The sequence below is a fragment of the Rosa rugosa genome, chromosome 1, assembly GCF_958449725.1.
Source record: "Rosa rugosa chromosome 1, drRosRugo1.1, whole genome shotgun sequence".
Classification (NCBI taxonomy): domain Eukaryota; kingdom Viridiplantae; phylum Streptophyta; class Magnoliopsida; order Rosales; family Rosaceae; genus Rosa; species Rosa rugosa.
Window position 1 is genome coordinate 17396164 of NC_084820.1, and position 22737 is coordinate 17418900.

Genomic DNA, 22737 nt, shown 5'->3' on the forward strand with positions numbered 1-22737 from the left:
CACAATTTTATCTTAGTTAACATAAAAAAACACCTACAGATTGGGCTGTGTTGCCTCTTGTGGATCATATTAGGGATTTGACAGTTGATCTTGTTTCTCACAGCTGGGTTTGGACCAGTAGAATGGCTAATCAGGCAGCAGACCACATTGCTTGTTTAGTTCGCAGGAGGCAGTGTCCAGCTGAGTGGGTTCAGTTTCCACCTTCCTCCTTCTCTCACATTCTCTTGTATGATGCCGGACATGCTCCGACTTAGTTTTTTGGTTGTCTTGCTTCTCTTCCCTACTTGTTTTGGGAGGGGTTACTTTCTTTCTTTTCAGTTTGTTTGTAGTATTCTGTACTCTGGTTTCTTTAATGAATTCTCTTACGTTCAAAAAATAAAAAATAAAAAATAAAATAAAAAACATAAAAAAGCACCAACATCTTGTATAATAGTTAAGTATCTAACCCTATGCCCATAGTTTTCGAGTTTTTATCTTTATTCCATCAATACTGTTAGAATCCTTCATCCAAGTGCAATGTAACCTTATTTCTGATCGAATATTGATGCCATTGCAGGTATTGCTGGTTCAATGAATCAAAAGCATAACTCAGTTCTCTTGTATCCTGCAAACTCTGATAGGATTATCTCAATATTGTTTATTGTCTGGTCCAATCAAAACAGTGGAAATTTTTCTCTTCTTCTCTTAGTGGACAATACAAAAATGGTGATCGACTAGAACGTTTTCACTCTTATCATCTTCTTTTATTCCCTCCACCTCAATCACATGCAATGCTCCAATTCCACTTTCCCAAGAGCCCTAAATTTTATTCAATCCCAAATGGGGTTTTATCATATTCTCATTGCTACACATCCCAACAGTAATGCTCATATGGTTTATTAGCAATGTAGTATTGCTTGCATCAAAGAGAATCTAGTAACCTGCACATGAAATTTTCTGAAATAGTTTGTTTTGCACCTTTAAGAATTAAGATCTATCAAAATCTATATTTGCAGGATAAGAATGGATTCCTTGAAGAAATGTCTGGACTCTCTTAGCCACAACTGAAACAAATTTCGTCCACAATCTCTGGGAAGATCTATTCCCATGAGAATTGGTCGGACTGGGACAAGCATATGGTTCAGTCAAAAGGGTGATCATCTTCCTTATCCCATATTGCTCATTTGCACTACATGATTTAGGTCTTGCAATCTATATTTGGACTTTTGGAATCTCAAATGGAACATCGACCACAAAGAGTTATAGGAATGCGCCCACAAGAAGAAGATAGGAGGAAACATTGTGGATGCCAATTGTACTTGGCCTAATGTGAACTGTGGGTGACCCATACAATGTGGTCTTGCTACTTGGAGCTTCTTGCCAACATTATCTAATTCTTTCTTTCTTGATAAAATTTCCTTCTAGCACAATGGAAAGTTCCCTAGTTTCAGGCAATGGACCACTTTCCCTAACCCTAGGGCTTTTGGTTTAGGTTCAATTATGCATAGTTATGAATCGGTAATGAGTTGGAGGGAGTTCATAAATTTAAGGAAGGGCTATGTACCTATGAGTTCAAGATTCAACTTCATATAGAACTTTTGGATGAAACATGAATCATGATTCTGACATACATATGTTAAAATATTTCACAGATCAGAGATTTACGGTACGGGTCTACGGGAGTGTATTCCATGCACTGACAGTGCATAGGTACTTGCAATATGAATGGATGTAATTTTTTTTATATTAAAATATATAAAGGACTGTGATTAAATAAGTGGCTGTTATTTTTTTTTAGATTAAAATAACTGACAGTGCACTTACACTGTCGGTGCATACAATCCTCTCCAATAATACCCACCATGCAAAATGTATATAAAATGACGCTCTTTATTTCATATCATTTAGTCTTTCTGTTTCACTTGAGTTTGCTTTTCTTTTCCAATACAAAAACCCAAATTCCTGAACCAAACTCGGCTTTACGCAATTTCCATTCCAAAAGCAACTAAATCAAGACTTTGGTTAAAGCAAAAATGAAACTGAATCTACAACTCATGAGAAGCACTAAATTATTTTGCAGACAACATAATGCAGAAGAAGCTTTATGAACTCAGGTAATTATGGCCGGGCACATGGCTAGAGATTCTCATATCAATTAGCGTTAATGGCGTCGGAAACTTAATTATATCCATGTGCTTATAATACTGTGAAAGATGAACTGAGGAACATGGACTAATTATGATAGTCGGCTAGCTTGAACTGGAAATTCTTCCTGCCATTCCTCAACAGAAATATATGAATATGATACTCAGAGCTACTCAGTGATCTGAGTTTGATGCTGGAAACTTTTTCAAAGTTTAATTTTTCATTGTAATGCGGTTCCATGAAGCCGTCCTAAGTTTGACACTTTATTCGTAGGTAGGTCATAAATCACATCTGTCAAGATTAGACAACATTCAATATGCACTTAGAAAACGAAAAGTTGAAGTTGCTTGCCAACTAGGTCTGCCCTAAAAAGTTGAATCTGGAATCTTTCTTCATCCCATTTTGTGCCTTTCTTAACTTTAGGTTAGGATCGTGTGTTTGCTTGATTGTAAGCAAAACCTTGACTCCATGAATGTTCAATGGAATTCACGAAAAATATACGGTACATGTTCATCCACAATAGTCTTTTTAAGTTTTTAACTGTGTAGTTTATTTCTCATGCCATGTCACTTTAGTCTCATTTGTTCAATGAATAAAGTTCTTGCCAACATTTGTAACATTTTGAGAAGTTAAGGTATCGGAACAGAAAATATTATATTAAAGATGAAGATTGAGATATTGGAAAAAAAAAACTATACGATTCAAAAAATAAACAAAAAACAAACATACGGTTTTTTTTTTTTTTTGAATAAAGGGTTGGTGCGGCTGCCCTCAAGCCTTGATTAATGAAACTGTCGAATACAAGGGGGGGGGACATTGAGCCTAAACTCCTGATTACAATAAGCAACTAGAGAACGTCCTGAAATACTATCATGAGTCTCTACCAAATAAATGTATTCAACAAGACACCAACTAGCAAAAAACGCTCTACTGGCGACTCTATTTGCTTTGACATAGCGGTGACTTAACGGAAAGAGAACTCGATATGTAACTCGATTACAATGTAGCATATATAATTACCATACACATAGCTTTCCTACTATGTTGCCGCCGGAGGATAAATCCGACAACACTTAGTCTCACCCTGCCACTAGGAGATAGCGGCCATTTGACGAAGTAAGGAACTCGCCACCTACTTAGAGCAGACAAGACACTTTGAGTGCACAGACAGGCACATAGCCCGACTAGCCCTACAAAACAAGAGTATGGACTTATTACTCGCAAAATGCGCAACCAAACTAAACAACATAAATAAATAACAACTAAAAAGAAAATAACAACTAGGGTAGGGCACAAGAAATGAGCCTAAACCCAACCTCCAGCCCTAAATGGGCCCAAAGGCAACATCCAAGCCCAGAAGCCCAAATCAGCAAGGGAATCAACCCTCTAAGCCCAAGGCAGCATCTGCACCAGTCCATCCGCCCAGCCTCCAGGACCACTGCCCCACCACCGTTGCAGGGACGCGTCTCCGCCTACCTGTCTCAGCCCACTGATGTAATACCAGCCAGAATACCACCATGGTTTTGCATCAAACTCTAGATCACGCGCAGCGCAGTCGTCATCCCCCCCATCAGGACCTCGATCCCAGCTTGCCTTTCCCAGATCACCCCACGACGCTGCTCCGACCCGGAAGAAAGGCAGCCCTCCTCCGAACCAAGGCTTCAACCGAGCCGCCGTGCCAGATGCAGCCAACGTCCAGCGAGAGAGATGAATCCTAACCGATCCAGACTTCCGAGCACTAGATGCGCCTACCGACACCACAGCCCGTCCGGCCGCACCCACTGTGCACCGATGAGGCTTGCGGCCCGCGCTAGCGCAGCCGGCCAGGCGTGAACTTTGACAACGGCGTCCCTCTAGTTTCTCTCTCTAGGCGTAAATAGAAGTGAATAACATACCGTTAATTGTCACCAAATAGTTATACTCTTTAGACTATTGAACTCAAGTCAGATAAAACTAGCTACAGATTGCAACTGCCACTATAGTGACTATACCGAATCAGCTCCAATCACAGCACGCATCACGTGTATAGCTAACCAATTTAGTTACAACAGTCTTCTAGTATATTTTATGTTATTCTTGAGCAAAGATATAGCAGAGATAAATTATAGATTCTCTTGTATAAATACTTGTGTAGTAACTATAAGAAAATCAACAATGAAATCACAATTTTTCAGAGTTTTTTTTTCTCTCATCAATTTTCTCAGATAAGATCGGTAGTCTCATAGGTCTTTAGAAAGTGATCTTATATAAAGTGATCCTATAGTTTATAACTTAACTAGATTGTGTATACTTATGTGTAACCAAATATGAAGTGTCATCTGTTCTCAATTTTTTCGAGCCATGTACTCTTCCCCATCAGGAGTTTCTCTATCCTGCCTGGCGGTACTCTAACCAATGGTGGTTATGGAGTTGTGATGGAGTTCTTAATTGGAACAAAAATTATAACAGTAAGATTGGCTTTGTTGGCCTTTGCTTTGAGCAATTATTATGTGATTCGGGACAATCACGTGTCCATAATCTCGATACCCAAATATTTCTCAGATCGAGAGTAGCATGGTGGCTGATTGTTGGGCTTAGCACATTTCGAACAACAGCCCAATGGACTAGTCATTCCCTTTGTTTGTTTGCTGGGCCTTTTTTTGTCCCCTCTATCCAAAAGTATAAATAAATTTTTTCCCAAACGCTTTAAGCCTTCCCTCTAATTTCCCTTCTTTTCAGTAGCGCCGTGACGTCGATATTCCCGTCAATTTGATATCTGAGATTTTCGGAACACTCGAATCTTGATTTACGTGAGAACCTACTCGTGATTATGGGCCTGGGATTCAAAGAACGAGTTCTGCAATTTCCATTGAAACTTACAATCGTGTTGTTATTTGGGGATGTTTAATTTTTTTTTTTTTAATTTAGGGTTTAAATCTTTTGCTTTATAGAATTATTATTATTTTTTTCTTTTCCTTTGGGCTTGAATTTGAGATAACTTGTCATGCCCTCTAATGTATTACATTGCCCATGATTCATGAGTGCTTCCAAATTATTCATTACAAGTTGCTTAAATTGTGAAGGTCAGCATAGTCGATAAAAAAAACATCTCTCAGTGTTGGGTTTCATACTTGGATGATTGGGTTTTACTGTTTTAGTCCAAGTGCATCAAATATGGCAGAGTGCCGAAACTATTCTTATTCACTCCGGTCTCACTAGGGCTCAAGCCCCACCGGGATTTTTGGGGCCCAAAAAAAAAAAGGTATATAGGTTTTTGGTACTACTCTCCTTTCAAGCCCCCACCGCTGAACTCGCCAGCTCGATTGGAGACTTGGAGCTCTCCCGACTCGGCAAACCTGCAAGAGTGCAAGGCTAGAACCAGCAACCCATCTCCGGTCTCCGCACTCCGCGGCTCCGCCTCCAGGTATCTCACCATCTCTCTCCTCCTCTGCGACGGCCGACGGCTCCTCCAGTCCTCCTCTTGATCTGTAAATAATCGATTTCTAATCTTGTATTCTTGTAAATAATCAATTTCCATTCAGTAAATAATCGATTTCCATTTGATCTTGTATTCTTGTTGGTTTTTAACTAAGGTAATGCCGTAATGGTATAGTTGAAAACTTGAAATGGGTAATGGGTTCGATTTTGGATTTGCATTTGATGTTGATGGTATAATTGCAGACAGTCAAAAGACTCAAAATGATATATAATTGCAATTAGGAGGATTTAATGCTGTTTGCAATTAGGATAGGATGCTTGTGTTTTGCTGTGAATCTGATAGCATAATTAGGATACCAATCTGATACCATGTTTGTGTTTTAGGCATTCAAATGACCAAATTATAAACTCTAGTTGTTCTATTACTCAAACAGGAATTTGATAGCTTCTTTGACTCAGAACCGGCCAGTTCAAAAGAAGTTGGCCAAAAATCTAGATAGTTTTTACTTCAGTTTGTGGATAGACAAAATATTATTATTCTTCACCATTACATTTTCTAAAATGATACCTTTTTTTTTCCCCCTCTCAAATTGATCTTTTCCAGTTTTCCTGTACATTAATCTCAAGAGGAACAAAATCACCAACCCGAAGTTTATCTTCACTTCTTTTAAGTCTTTCTCTGTAATCTTTTGCTTGCATAAAGCAATCATGTAGCTGCAGATAATAAAACAACATGCATTAACTTTAGGCAATGTTCCAGAGAGTTTACTATCCAGCAATCTGATCAAAAACACCTTGGACAACTGCATCTTCTGGTGTGAAGTGTTCTTCTTTGCATTTACCAATGCATCCTCCAGCTTCTCTCCCAGTGAGACTAAATTATACCTTTGGTTTTACGTCATATTAGGTCTAGGCATCCAAATGACCAAATTATAAACTGTAGTTGTTTATTTGATTAAATTGGTTTTGCACAGGTTGTTAAGTTGGTTCTGTTACATTTGATTAAATTGGGGGTTTAGATTGTCCACCATAATTTTTTTCTCTCCCTTCGTTAAGAAGTTCAAGCCCCACCAAGGTTGTAATCCTGGATCCGCCCCTGCTCATATGTCAACAGGGCTAAAATCACAATCTTGGTCCTGCGCTCGCATTACCTACTGACTGGTGTTGCAGATTAGTAAGTGCAATGGATCCTGGAAACCTGGGAGAGATATTGAAGTAAGTTTGTTTAGTCAGTTTCTTTCTATGCAATTCATTTCCGTAATTCAAATTTGTAATTTTTGTTTTGTTTTATGTTAATCTGTGTTTGCAGGCACTTGGAGACGCAGAATGAGCTCCTTACAAAAGCGTCTGAATCAGTGCTACAAGAACTGTCTAATCTTCAGGTTGTTCCTTCCATCCCTTAGTTGGTATCACGATTATGTCAATGACTTTAATAATGAATTGAATATAAATGTGATACCTACTCATATAGGAATTATAATGGTCTGCAGGTTTTAGATGGTAGTAAGTAATTGCAGTACTAAAAACTCTGGATTTACAATGTGCAGGGAGAAGAAGAAATGATGATGCGCAAGTACTACGCTATTATGTCGGAGCATGGTAAAGTTAAAAAGGTATTTGTCTTTCTTAATTCTACCTCTGTGTTGTCCTCTGCTGACTTGAATCCCCAAGGTTTGGACCAAGTGTTAATTTCTGTTTTCTGTTGGTCATTGGTGTATCTTTTTTTCCTTATATGTGAGAACCCATTAAACCATCGATAAGGTGTAAACTCAGGGATGTCATGAGCATGTCCACAAATTAATATTTGAATGTCACAATCCTTGACAGTCTGCAGCTTGGATAGGAGAGTTATTGCACTTGTTTTTAGAGGAAATCTATCTGATGCTGAACTTTCTCCCCTATCTCAGAGGGGCTGCAATAAATTATAGATAGATCAAACACTTAATGTTGTCTCAGGACTTACTTATGGGTAAGAATATGTATGATCAGTTCACCTAGAATCAAGCTTTGTGTTTAAAGGAAATTGTTGCATTTGATGTGTATGTTCTACCTTTCCATTGAAGTTGGTGTTCTATGGTCCATGGAAGTTATTGTTTTAAGTTGTTTAATTTTTTGTTTTTTATTTGTTGCTTTGTCTAATCTTTGTGCATTTTTTAGGTTCAAGAACTTCATGAATTTTGGCAGAAGCATGGCCATGGAAAAGTTTCAACTGATACTGAAATCGGAAGCTCTACTGCATTAGTCACTGCTACTAGCAAAGAAGAAAACTGATGATTTCCAAGTGTTGTCTTCACATTGTTAAGTGACCTGTAAATACAATATTGGCACATTGTACCTCCTTTTTATACTCGAGAGAAATTTTTGATGGAAGTATAACATGAAGTTGATAAACTGTATCTTGATAGAAAATGCTGCATCGAAGCCTCATCAGTCATCATGATCCAACAAACACTGCTTGTTTGAAATCTTGATTGTATGAGACTTATGATATTGTGAGAGAGGAACATCTTCCTGACATTCCACAACAGATTTATCAGACTCAGTTGTCTGTATAACTGCAGGTTTATCCCTCAGTTTGATACTGAAATCTTTCCAAATTAAGTTCCGTCGTTATGTGGTTCCATTGAGCTGTCCTAATTCTTGCACCCAACTCATTATTATATCTGTGAAGATTAGACTGCGGCACATCCATATTTTACTTGAAGGATGAAAAGTTTAAATCACATCTGGTCTGTGACGTGCATCCATAAGAAAGAAAGAAAAAAATGTACTTTTTGCAACAACTAATTCATCGTTACTAGTAGGGGTGGGTAAAAAAGACCCGAAACCTGAAAAACCGGCCGGTTCGGTGCAGGATTTTGTTTTAATATTATCAATTTGGTAGTTTAGTCTGAAATGGAATTTTTCAATTCGGTTTTCAATCCCACGTATGTAAATATTGAAAGGGAACTTCTATTCATACCTCCAATATTGGTATTTGGACCTTTCTTTTTCTCCAAGTAATAGTTGACTTTGTCAACTCATGTCAAATTACCAATAAAGACACAAATAAGGAAAAAAAAAAGAAGATTTTTTTATCTTATTCAACTTGGGGAAAACTTTCTCCTCCAATGTAAACCTAAAATATATATCGCCACACGTTATAGTCAAAATTTTCTGAATTTGACTTTGTCCTTATAAAGTGATAGACTTCCTTGCTCACACAGCTGACAATTTACAAGATCTATCACTGCGCTGTAAAAATAAATAAATAAATAAAATAAAAGGAGAGAAAATGGGAAATACAAAGACACCTTCGTTGATGAAGCCCTACTCATTTTGAATGCAATCATACATGTGAACGAGCGACGACAAAAAGCAGTACTCCAGCACGTTTATATGAAAAACGCAGCAATGGGTAGTTGTCCACAAGATCTTCCCGTACATCATCAGTGCAGAGCAATTTTATGTGGAACTATTCTATAGATATGATGAAAAATTCGACCATCTGATATAAATCTACGGAGAATGCACTAGACTCATGGTCGATTATTGTAATTTCCTCCACTACCCCATACATATCTAAAACAAAAGGACCATGTTCATTTCAAGTTGTCATGGAAACAAGTAGGAGAGAATCAGTTTAGGGACAATGATACCTAAATGCAATGAAAATAATACTTGGAAAACATATTTGTACGAGATGATGAGCAAACATGGTATTGTTGCCTACGATAACCAAGAGTCGACAATTCATTGAAAAAGTGCTAGCACCTCTGTTACTCATAAATGGAGGATGAACTTCCAAAAAAAAAAAATTGCTGCAATTCCAAATCTTCAAAACCTGAAGGAGGTCCAACTATTGATTTTTGAGAGTATGAATAGAATCTTAAAAAAAAAAAAGGGCTTTTATTGATTTTATTGGACGATGGGCATTATAGGAAAATTAGAGAGGTGTAGATAGAAAATTGGTTATTTGTAAAAGTGAGTTGGAGGTCTATTAAGTGAGGAGGTCCAAATGTCAAATTTGGAGGTATGAATAGAAACTCCCATATTGAAAGCCTCCCATAAAAAGTAAACTAAAAAGAAACATATTTTTTTCGGCGAATGCATTGTCGCTAGAAGTCTCCTATAAAAAAAAATAAAAGGGGACACATCTATACCGATTGAACATTAGTCGGCAAAAACCACCCCTAAGAAAGTAAACTAAAAATGGACACACTTTTTTGATGACTCATTGGCAAAAGCCAAAAGATAAAAGTAATAAAAATGGACCCAGATTTGCCAATGAATTACTTGTGGGAAAAAATCACCATAAGAAATATTAATATAATAAAAAGGGATGCACATCTTCTAACGAATTAATTGTTGTGTGCAATAACCAAAAGGGAAAATGGTCCGTACGGTACCCCAGGTTTGCCTTCTTATAACTTTTGGTACCTCAGATTTGAAAAATATCAATACGGTACATGAGGTTCTGACCCCGACCGAACTTTGGTATCTAGGGCCGTTACCTTCGTTACGGCGTCTGCCAGCTGGCAATTTTTGAAGGGTAATTTTGTCATTTTATGTCTTAATCCTCACTAATCCCATCCATATCCCCACTCCACATATTAACCCATCTCTTCTCATCTTCTTCCTCCTCAAACCCATCCAGGCCTTGCTGTCAATCCCAACCAGTTTTGAGTCCAAGCCTCCGTTGCCGAACCACTGCCGCCATAGCACCCACCACCCCTAAATCTTCCCCAATCTTAACACTAATTCCCAAATCCCAAGCTCGTTGATTTCATCAATCAAGCTCCACACTTTGGCCTCAGATTATCAAGTTTCTTTTTGTTTTATCTCTTTGATTTTGTATACTTGTAATAAGAACGAACCAAGGTTTATCCCAATTCTCCATGCACAATTTAGCCATAGGCCTTTTTACTATTTATCACCAATCTGACCATAATTGCTGGGGAGAGCCAATCATCACCAATTTGACCTTGCAACTCTGGGGAGAGTGATTTCCACTGGGTGAAGCTTTGTGAGGTTGAGGAGGAAGATGATTCGAAGTCGACCTTCGACTGGTGGTGGGTTGAAGGAGTGGAAATTGAGAATGAAAGTGGTAATGGATCGGTGGATGAGAAAGGGAGAGTTGGAGGATGAGGCGTGGTGGGGCTGGGACTGTTCCGGTACAGTGGCCGAAGAGCCCACAAGAGAAAAGTTGGGTCTTAAGCTTAGGCTACTGGGGTTTTCATGGTGTTTGTCTATGGTGTTGATCTGAAAGAGAGAGAGAGAGAAACAAAGATAGAACTTGATTGATTGATTGAGAGAGAGAGAGAGAGAGAGAGAGAGAGAAGAAGAAGAATATGGTAATGGCGGTCTCCAGCACTTTGTTTCTGAAAGTTTCAATCTTTCTCTGAATCGTTGGGTGTAAATTTGTCATGGGTTTGGTTTGATTTCAATTGGGTTTTGCTTAAACCTTAGGAGTTTCAAGAATTTAATGAGGATGATTGCTTAGATTTGTTTCTTAGAATTTGGGATCTGGGTTTTATTAATCAAGGGATGTATTGTATTGGGTCAGCTTTAATTTTTTATACACTGTTGCAATTCCATTGTTTAATAATGTACAGGAAGTAAGAAAATTATGGTTCTTTTTTTTTTATTTAAAAATTTAAATGAAAGAGGATCAAAGGGTTTCACTCCTGCCTCCATGGTGACTCGAACCCATGACTTCGTACATAGGTAGTGGGTTAGACGTTTTCAGATTTCATGAGAAAAATGAGAGAGATAGAGAGAGAGAGACTTAAGGTCCCTGTTTTTTCTTCTGGATTTCATCTATGGAGATGATTTGCATAATGAGAAGGGAAGATGAACAGAGACATAAAAATTGAGTTTAAGATTTTATTCAAAAAAAAAAAATGAGTTAAGTATAAAGACGAAAATACCCTTCAAAAATTGCCAACTGGCTGACGCCGTAACGGAGGTAACGGCTCTAGATACCAAAGTTCGGTCGGGGTTAGAACCTCAAGTACCATATTGATATTTTTCAAAGCTGAGGTACCAAAAGTTATAAGGAGGCAAACCTGGGGTACCGTACGGACCATTTTCCCTAACCAAAATGCATACTCGATACAACGTTGTAGGCGAGAACTCTTTCCAGGCCGCCTACCTCTTCCTTGAACCCTAGCCAACTTCTGGCATCCAAACAGTGCTCGTCCGGCGGTGGTCGACATCAGCGCTGCCTTTGTAGCGCTGCTGGTGTGTGCTGTTGCCAGACGGGTGGCTTTCTAAGGCGGGGTTTTCTCGGGATGGCTTGGCTTAATGGCTGATCAATACGCGCTAGTTTTATTCTGTTTAACCTTTGCCGTGGATGGTCGTGATCACCAACTGGGTCGACCGGACTGCAAGGTCTCTAGGCGGCGGTTACAGGCTTCATCAAGGAGGTCGATGATGTGGCGGATGCAGGGACTCGGGTCTAGCTGCTTTTCCTGGTCATTTGCACTATCCTCTAGGTGGCGGAGGCTGTATGGCGTGTCGTGGCTGCGGAAGCTGTGCCGCATGTCTGGGCAGCGGGTCGGGGCGGCATTAATTACACGGTGAGCGACAAGTTGCAGCGCTATGTTGATTAGAATGAACTTGGGCCTTTTGTTGGGTCTCGGGTTCTGTTGTCTTGTGGGCCTTGGGCCTCTAGTTTAGTTTTAGCTTGTTTTACTAAATAATTTCCGATTTTTCTAGGGTCGATTGTGCTTGTCAGTTTTCTTATGCGCTAATGAGTATAGTTTTACTTGGCCTATTACTATGTCCTAGTTTATCATAGTTAATAGGCTTGCTTTAGTAAGTGAGCACTGGATATCTAATGAATGGTCTAGCACTATATACCATGTGTTACCTGTACAACCTCTTATCTATATTTGAATGATAGCAGAGGGGTATGTAATGGTCATTCTGACTTGAATTTTTAGTAATACAATCATTGATGGATTGATTCAAAAAATGAATTAATTGTTGTTAAAAACCTCATATATAAAAAATAGGAAAAATTCTACAAATTGTCACTCAACTATGACTCATTCGACACTTTGGTCACTCAAGTTTCAAATATATCACTTTAGTCACTCAACTATTACATTATCAATCACTTTAGTCACCTAAGGAGTATTTTTTTTAATGAAAAAAATTAACAAAGTGACTAAATTGATTGACAGTGTAATAGTTGAGTGACCAAAGTGATATATTTGAAACTTGAGTGACCAAAGTGTCGAATGAGTCATAGTTGAGTGACCATTTGTGGAATTCTCCCTAAAAAATAAATAAAATGGACTGACTTTCGCCATTTATGGTGCAACACTCAATCGCTTTACCTAGCAGCATGATGCTTGTATTGCTCTCAAACAACCATGTTTTCACGGATTAGACTGCTCGCATATTGCTATTGGCTAAAAGGCAAAAATTTATAAATGGAAGAGAAGGATTATTGTTATAGAAAATTACTTATAAGTGTCATTTTGAAACTTTAATTAGCCGGAGACCCGCCGGAGAACTTGCCGGAGAGGAGAGAGATAATGATTGTTGATTTTTTACTCTAGTGGTATTTATGTAAATATGTTGGTTTTTATATCCAAAATTTAACACCTAGTGGCCTTATGAGGGAAAAAAATAGTAGGTGGCCTTATGGCTCAAAAAACATTCAAAAGTGGCCTTATATGTAATTAGCCCGATTTAAAATCCATTTTAGCTCTTGCAACAAATCACTCTCTCTTTATCAAGCTATAACTTCAATGCATAATACAGTTAGTAGGAGAGGGAGCGGGGAAAATGTAGTAAAAACTAAATTTTCAAAAGATCAAATATGTTTAGACACCATTTAATCTAAGCTCTAATTAATTTCATTGTTATATATATGTACGCAAGGGCGTAGGCACATTAGGGCCAGAAGGGTCAAATGACCCTTCTCAACTTTTGGAAATAGTCGCTGATTGGTTGAAATTTTAGATGTTTCTATGTAAATATTATATTTTAATATGTGATTTGACCCTTCTGACACTGAAAAAATTTACTTTAACAGTTTTGGCCCATCACCAAGTAGTACCCACGTGCAACTTGGACTTGCAAGACTCCAACATTCTTTTAAATTTCTATTATATTTTATTAAATGATCAATTAATCAATGATTACCTCATATTTATTTAGTTTTTTTTTTTAAAAAAATAAATTTCCTTTATCCTAGTCAAATTTCTATGCTATTAACTATATTTCCCAAAGAATTCGTCTTTTGTCTTTCTCAATTTTCTCTCCTACGAACGGTAAGACTTGAAATCAACTAGAGAGTAAGATTTGTTACCTTGTTAATAAATCACTTCAATTATAGAAATTTCTTTAATTCATTACAAAGTTTAAATTTTTTTAGAGATTAGTCAATTTAATTTATTCTACCATGAAGATCATAAATAGTGATTTCTGAAACTAAATGGAAGATATGTGGATGAGTGGCAGTATCATTACATACATTGGGAAAGATATATTTGCTTGTATTGATGATGAAACCACCATGTATAGAGTTCAAAATAATTAAGAGCAATCGTCGCAAACAATTATAATTGGTTTGAAGACATCTGGTATGTTTTAGTATATTAATAATTTATGATTTTCTTTTATCAAAAGAATGATATATAAACTAGTATATTTAAATTAGTTTTTTAACAATAAACATATGCGATTTTATATTATTTGATAAAATTATATTTTTGTTTAATATAATCATTATGATTTGAAAAATGACCCTCCTAATTCATATTTCTGGCTACGCCACTGTATGTACATATCTTAATTATAGATAGACAATAGACTCATAAAAACCAGATAAATCCAAGTATGCAACTTAAATGTTTGAAATGATTCATTTGTGTTAGATTCAAGTATTCAACCACTTCCATTTATCTAAAAACGTATCGGACAAAACGTTCTTGTTTGTCTATTTTGTTCTGATAGCAGGTAGCTAGATAGGTTAATCAGTATGATGCTTAATTAGTTTCCTGTTTAGATCACTTTAACGTGATATCTATTACCCCTCAAAACAAAAACGTGATATCTAACAATGGGGTAGCTAGATAGGTTAATCAGTATGATGCTTAATTAGTTTCCTCTTTAGATCACTTTAAGGTGATATCTATTACTCCTCAAAAGAAAAACGTGATATCTAACAATGGTGGGAGACAAAGACTTTCATTCTTGTTAGTCGAAAAATAATTGATTGTTAAATATTCATGACATGACGATCGATAGTCATACATTTTTGGAATCAACCTGAACACCGATCATTATTAACGAAATGGATCACAATAATATTATATTTCTTAGAGTTTTCAATTCTGACACGATCTAATAACACGATTTAAAACTCGCAAGAAATAAAGTGTATTGAACTCGCACGATTAAAAAGTTGGTTATTTGCATGTTAACCCTCCAACACGAAATGAATCATTGTAAACCTATATAAAAAGAAGGGTAAAAACCTCAAATGGTACCTAAACTATTGTGAAATGTACTTTTTGGTACCTACGAATTTTTTTTACCCCAAATGGTACCTAAACTATTGCACCGTTACTAAATACGGTATCTTCATTAACTTTAACATTGAATCGCTGAAGTGGCATGTATTTATTTATTTTTTATTATTTTTTTTTCTTTTGCAAATAAGCTGGTGATTTGTTTGGTGCTGCAGTTGGTGGTTGCCATTTGCCTCCAGTAAGGGGAGTTCTATCCATCTTTTTTGGTTTTTGCTTTGAGTAATTATATGTTCCGAGTGAATACGAGCTTATGGAAGTAATATAATGAGAAGCAATTGTGCGTTGCATGCTTGTGTATTAGACATTGTAAAATAGGGTATGTTTTCTCTCTCTTTCTTCCCTCCATTAGCTAAACTAATAAGTCTAATATAAATGTGATATGTAGCATTTGCATTAGACTGTAGCATGAAGATATAATGCTAACTGGGTTTGCTATAACTACTCTTTTGCATACTGGATTCACAATTACCGATCAAATGGATCTCCTTCGTGAGCAAGTGAAAATGTTAGCTGGGAAGGTAGCATTCTGTGCAAGTTCTTTGAAAAGATTGTCCGAGCAAGCAACTACCAACCCAGAAGATTCAAAACTTAGGGTGAGAAATCCCTTTATATCTTTAAGGCAAATTTCTAAATCTGATTGGTATCGATCCTTGTGGTGATGTTTTGATGCTAATGTGGGTTAAACTAGGAACAAATGTAAAAGTTGAAAAATGAAATTAGTGAAAAGAAGTTTAAGATACGTGTCCTAGAGCAACGCATGATTGGATCACTTGAGATGTCTTCGCACAGGTCGAACGATAGAGAAATGTATCGGGTAATTCTTCTTTTTGCTGATGGTTTATGTGGGAAGGGTTTATGTGGCTGCACAAACCATTTTGTCCCTCCAAATACATGTCACATCAACGATTTAATGTTAAAGTTAATGGAGGTACCATATTTGATATCGGTGCAATAGTTCATGTATCATTTGGGGTAAAAAAAAATTTGCAGGTACCAAAAAGTACATTTCGCAATAGTTCAGGTACCATTTGATTTGAGGTTTTTACCCTAAAAGGAATCAAGCAATTGTATGTTGTTCACTTACAAAACCTATTAAGAATAAGTAATCTTTTAAATATTTAACGATCTAATGTCTTACATGGGTCAAGTGGTGAATTTATGTACTATTATTTTTAAATTTATGTATCGTTCGCAATTAAATGTTTGTGAACTAAATTTAGTTTTCCCCCTGATACGGAACTAGCCCTATATTCTTGTGCAATAGGGGCAGCTTGGATGACAAACCATTTCAAAAAAAAAAAAAAAAAAACTGCGAAAACCAAGGGTGGGTTCTGAGAGGTTTGGGTCCAATATCATGTCAGTCTATGTGGTTTTAATTTAATCAGTAACATCCCTAGACTTTCTAATTTCATCAGTCATGTCCAATTTCACTCACTCTGTCCAAATTGGATGTTAACTCATACTATGAGGCCCACTTTAGGGGTTAAAATGGTTATTTCAAAACAAAAATAAAATTATGAAGAAAAAAAAACCCACTTTTGGGGCTAACCCGAAGTCGTTTTGACCTCTTGGCCTCTTCTCGACCATCCCCATCCTCCTCTTCTCAACCCCTCATATTCCTCCTCCTTCTTCTTAGCAATAAGCCTCAGAGTTTCCTCTCTCATAATCTCTACATATATAAGTCCTCATAGACGGGTCAAAAGTCTTCTCGCCCATCGCAAACGAGTCGTGTCGCTCCAGAGATATGATCTAATTCAGTCTTTTTGTTATGGTTTTTTTTTTTTTGGTCTTGAAATGACCATTTTAGTCCCTAATGTGGGCCTCATCGTCGAAGTTAACATTCATTTTGGACGGATCAAGTGAAATTGAACACGAATGATGAAATTAGAAAGCTTAGGGGTGTTAACGTTACTGATTAAATTAAAACCACAGGGACTAACATGATGTTGGACACAAACCTCAGTAAGGTGGTTGGCTTGGGGGCTGGGCTGGTTTTGGGCCCAAAATAGAGCCCAATGGTTGGCCTTATGTTCTCCAAAAATTTGGATTTGGGATCCATGCCAGGAAGATTGTTGGACAATCTACCTAATTTTACGGCTGTTACTCTTTTGGGCATGCTGCTTTAACTTTCAGGTAGATTAATCCTGATTAAACTCTATAAAGAGTTTCAGTGTAATCATATTGTGAATACTACAATTGCGTGCATTGACGAGCAGTGTGATATAGGCTAGGAAGAGTCTAGAGATTGGTTTACTGATATCTTGCATACCCAGATTGCAAATTCTGATGGTTGGATCTACAAATCTCGAGGTCGTGACAATATTGCTATTTTTGGTAATTATCTTGAGAAAGCTGAGGATTTACCTTCAATTTTTGCTAGTTACTCTGTTAGTGTTTCAGAGCAGGGTTCTATTGCACACGGACAACTTGTCGATGTAATACACCTTCTTGTTTGTTCTATCTTAGCCTTAAAGTTTGTCACAGCTTTCAAAATTATAAGGGATGTCATTCGGCATGATTGTAATTAATTAATCGAACAAATTGTGTTTCAGCATTTTCTTTCTTTTGGTTCTACACATTTGTTTGGCAGATTTTCATGGGCCTTTTAGTATGGGCAGTCTTTGTGGTACTACATTGATCCTACCAATTGCTTATCCGCTATTCTTTGTACAATTTCACTGTGCCTTACACTTTGTTTCTTGTCCTTGGCATTTCTGTGTTGCTTGTTTGATTGTATAAGTTTCTTGTTAATCCAATGACACTTCAACGTAGTCGATCTTCACGAGGAGTCGAGGAGGACTCCTATGATTTGCATTTTGAGAATTTCTGGTTCTCCGATCGATAAATGGACGAGAGTTGTTTTGTTGTGGGCAGCGATCCACCTTTTGGCCTTTTAGATTTGCTTTGGCAGTATCTTGAGCCCTTTTAGTGCTTTGGCACTCTTGCACTACAGGAACCAGATAACTATAGCTAGTTCTGTAAGATGCCTCTTGATTTTCAATTCTGCGATGAAGTGGAAAATTAGCCAACATATTGACCGCTGCTCTGTTCACTTTTGATGTACATTAATTATACATACTTCAATTCCAAAATGAATAGCTAAATTTAAAATTCTTCAAGATCTCTAAATGTGATCAAACAAACTGACTAAACATTATTCTTTTTGCTAATTATCCTAAGAATAATCATTGATTAAGTTTCATTTTTATTGTTGGACAGAAATGAGCTCAATATGCAATCCCTCAATTTCTTTTTGTAATTATTGCAAAAGATTAACTACCATACATGATACACCACATCATATATATATATATACATATTCTATCCAGAGCGGAGCTCCGCTTTGAAATTAACGTGTGAAGTTCGAGTTTTTGGTCACTTTTAGGTCGCATATTCACATCTCGACCGTTCAGTTTTTAGGTACTAGTGTATAGATCATCTCTGCAAATTTTCAGCCAAATTGATGATCGTTAAGGTATCGAACTCGCTTAAACCAATGGACGGACTGAATATGTCAACCTGAACCGTACTAGCTTTAAGGCAATTATCAATGCCTTAACGATCATCATTTTGGCTGAAAATTTGCAGAGACGATCTATACACTGGTACCTAAAAACTGAACGGTCGAGATGTGGATATGCGACCGAAAAGTGACCCAAAACTCGAACTTCACACGTTAATTTTCAAAGTGGAACTCCGCTCTGGATAGGATCTGTATATATATATATATATATATATATATATATATATATATATACAAATTTTATCTAGAGCGGAGCTCCGTTTTGAAATTAACGTGTGAAGTTCGAGTTTTCGGTCACTTTTCGGTCGTATATCCACATCTCGACCGTTCAGTTTTTAGGTACTACTGTATAGATCATCTCTGCAAATTTTCAACCAAATTGATGATCATTAAGGCATCTAACTCGCTTAAACCAATGGACGGACTGAATCTGTCAACCTGAACCGTACTAGCTTTAAAGCAGTTATCAATGTCTTAACGATCATCAATTTGGCTGAAAATTTGTAGAGATGATCTATACACTAGTACCTAAAAACTGAACGGTCGAGATGTGGATATGCGACCGAAAAGTGACCCAAAACTCGAACTTCACACGTTAATTTCAAAGCGGAGCTCCGCTCTGGATAAAATCTATATATATATTAAACCTCATAATAAGTACATCAAACGATCCACTCCCATATGATGAGCTTGAACGAAATAACATAGACATGAAATTATAGACATTTGGTTTTTTTTTTTTGAAAGGGGTTATAGACATTTGGTTTATTTATGCATAAAGTTGGGAAGACAACCGAGGTTTGATAAGAACTTCAAGCGGAGTCGCTTTGATGTTTGTAAGACCAGAGCTTTCGGACATATCAACTGGGCCATTGGAGGGAGTCCAGATTTTGAATGCATGCAGAAAGCTAGCCAACGTGAACTGTACCGTTTGAAGGCCAAATGATAAACCAGGGCATACTCTTCTACCGCTTCCAAAGGGAATTAACTCAAAATGCTGACCCCGAACATCCGTGGTCTTGTGGGTGGTCAAGAATCTCTCCGGCTTGAACTCTAATGGGTCGGACCATATTCGTGGGTCAGTCTGAATCTTCCAAAGGTTTGTGATCAACCGTGTGCCCTTGGGGACATGGTAGCCAGCTAGGGTACAATCCTCATTGAATTCATGTGGTGCCGATAATGGTGCTGCAGGGTATAAACGAAGGGTTTCTTTCACTATTGCTTGGATGTAAACCAGCTTGCTCAAATCTGACTCAGTCACAACATTTTCTCTGCCTATTACGGTGTCGAGTTCCTCTTGAGCCTTGTTTAGCACGTGAACATTGTTCAACAACAATGAAATTGCCCATGTCAATGTTACCAAGGTGGTATCGCTACCTCCTGCAATCAGCATCTGTAAAAAGTGCAATAGTTTGATAGGATGGTCAATATTTAGAGTAAGATAGGTTAAATCTCCAGAATTTTTTTATATATGAAAGTATGAAACTGTAATCTATTTGTCTACGAACAAGAACAAATCAACAAATTTCTTTATCCAAGTAGATAAAAATCACCATTAGAATAACTAATTCTACAATGCTTTAGAGTATGTGGTGCAGTGCTTTTCACTGTTTGGCAAATTTTCATAGTTGAAATTAAAACTCAAAACATCATATGCTCTAGTAACCTAATTAATTTACCAATATTGTAAAAGTCATGGATTCGATTCTCACTAGCATATGTAAGGGTATGGTGGGCCAAAGTTTTCTTAAAAAAAAAAAAAAAAAACTAACTAATATATAAGTGATGATTATATATGAATACCAAGCATGTAGCTTTGTTGACGGTATCAGCATCATAACCACCAAAGTCTACCCCTTCAAGCGCTGAAATCATCGCGTCCATGAAGTCTTGATCATCATCCCCTTTAGCATCACCACCATATGCTTTGAGTGATTTCCTTCGCTTGTGCTCTTCTAGCCACCCCCCAATAATGGCGTCTATTTTCTTTGCAGTTTTCTTCATTCCCTTCTCATGTCCACCTAAATCCAACCACTGAAGATAAGGAAGAGCATCACCCACCGCCAAAAGCCCGATAAAGTAAGAAAACTCTCTGAATGCATCCTGTACACGACGCGCTTCTTCCTTCTGGTTCTCATCAGTGGTAATACAGTAGCGCTTTCCAGCAATCATCCTAAGAATCACGTTGAGAGTCAAGTCCCCAAGCATTTGTTTCAACTCCACCAACACTACTCGATCACCATCACAGCTGCCCTCCGTCTTCTTTATCATATTAGCGGTGCTCCAAGTTTTGTACAACTCGTTCAAGAAGGTCTGCACTTCGAATACTCGAATGTGTCCGAGAATCTGAAGCCGGCGGTTGGAGAGCAGATCAAGAGTGGCAATCCTACGAATTTCTCGCCAGTATGGCCCGGAGGAAGTAAACCCAAACATGGCATTGTTATAGCCTATGATTTGCACAGCTGCCATTTTCGGGCGCGAGGAGGCTCTCAAGTCAAGGGCTGTAAAGCATTCCTTGGCTACCTCACTGCTGCTCACCACCAAAGTTCGATGGACACCAAGCCTTACCGAGAAAAGGGGTCCATACTTGTCAGCCATGTCTCCGAACTTTATGTGGGGAGGATGCGATCCTCCGAACAAAGGAAGGTGACCTAGAAATGGCCATGCGCCCTTTGCTTCAGGTGCTAATTTCACCTTCGGCCTGTAGTATCTTTGTGTCAGATAATAGAAACACACAACAACTAGTGCAAATAATCCAGCTGTGATAGAGTTTTCACAAGGAAGGAGAAAATCCATCTACAAGAGTTTGCATGCAACTAATTAATCGAAGAAATTGTGTTTCAACTATTTGATGTGTATGACCTCGATCTCTCTTACACACACATGGATTTATATAGGAGTAATGTGTGTATGGTCGATCATACTGATTCAGTAGATTTGCTACAATTTCGCAATCGGATCTTAGATCATGATGGAGACTTTGCACTAATTTAATTTGCATAGTAGGACAGTAGGTACATGTCAATGCTACCAAGATCTCACGGCCCCAAAAATGTCATAGCAGATTCGAGATATATTATTCAACTAGCTAATAGTAATAAAAACTCTCTCTGACGCTTGGAAGCTAGTTGAACTATTATATATGTATTACTGTAATGGTTCCTTTTCTTCACTATTTGATCACGAGAAGATTGATTGATAAATGTGTATTACTTTTTGAGCAAATTATTGATAACACTTTACCTTTAGTTGTTATCTTTTTTTCTTTTCTTTTTTATAATAAGGAAGTCAGCAACTTTATTAGAAGAGGAAAAATTATACAACAGTACAATACTCAATTCAGCTGCAACAGCAGCAGATAAAAAGGAAGGAGCAGAAAAAAACAAAAATTCCTGACTAGAATTTGCAGCATGAGCTGCTATCAAATGCGCAACATTGTTAGCACATCTCTTCACATGGACAATCTTCACAGCCCGGCCTTCAATAAACTCAACCAGATCATCATACAATCTGCCCAGAGCAGAAGAATTTGGTTCTGCAGCAGCATTAAGTTGACGTTGAACCAACAGTGCATCAGTTTCAACAATAGCAGGCTAGGGAAACAAGAATTTTCCTCGATGTAGTTGAGAGCCAACTTACATGATAATACTTCAGGATGTTCTGGAGAGATTAGATTAGCAACCGGACGTCCACCGCCTGCCAACATCCTCCCTTCCGAGTCACGAACAACAAACCCAATTCCACCCTTCCTAGAGCTTGGATTAAAAGAGCCATCAAAATTGATTTTACGAAAACCAATAGGAGGGACACTCCCATTTCTGAGCCCTAGCACTATGACTACTAGCAGCCTTAGCGTTGTGAAAACGATAATCAGATAGTCTAGACATAGAGTTGATTATCACATCTCCTGCCTGACTTCTTTTATTCTCCCAAACTCGATTGTTTCTTTCCTTCACACACACCCCAAAGCAAGTAAAACAATTCAATTCTTCCAACCTTGAAGTGGCTAAATTTTTCATGCAGAAGCTCAACCAGCTGACAATATCAAGTGAAAGAGCAGCTTGTGAAAAGCATACCTGATTGAACATTGATGTGGTAAGATACTGACAAGAGAAGGTCCCGATTTCTACTCTGCTAATGGTG

The 22737-nt window shown here is 37.6% G+C and overlaps 2 protein-coding genes across 6 annotated transcripts; one reads left to right on the top strand and one right to left on the bottom strand.

Moving 5' to 3' along the window:
* The first annotated feature begins 5292 nt into the window (after window positions 1-5292).
* LOC133721754 (uncharacterized) lies at window positions 5293-8178 on the top strand. Of its 5 annotated transcripts, none has more exons than XM_062148503.1 (5): window positions 5293-5591; window positions 6656-6756; window positions 6851-6923; window positions 7089-7154; window positions 7699-8178. In XM_062148503.1, exons 2-5 carry the CDS (start codon window positions 6725-6727, stop codon window positions 7810-7812), a joined length of 285 nt encoding a protein of 94 aa, XP_062004487.1. In that variant the 5' UTR covers window positions 5293-5591; window positions 6656-6724; the 3' UTR covers window positions 7813-8178. The 5 variants fall into 5 exon arrangements, with proteins under 5 accessions (XP_062004487.1, XP_062004470.1, XP_062004478.1 ...); XM_062148486.1 differs by having other exon boundaries at window positions 5297-5527; XM_062148494.1 differs by having other exon boundaries at window positions 5298-5527; window positions 6598-6756.
* Window positions 8179-19324: 11146 nt separating this feature from the next.
* On the bottom strand, window positions 19325-21775 carry LOC133727429 (cytochrome P450 CYP82D47-like). Its single transcript, XM_062155010.1, has 2 exons — window positions 20398-21775; window positions 19325-19987 (listed from the first exon to the last, which is right to left on the bottom strand). Exons 1-2 carry the CDS (start codon window positions 21388-21390, stop codon window positions 19364-19366), a joined length of 1617 nt encoding a protein of 538 aa, XP_062010994.1. The 5' UTR covers window positions 21391-21775; the 3' UTR covers window positions 19325-19363.
* Between the last annotated feature and the right edge of the window lie 962 nt (window positions 21776-22737).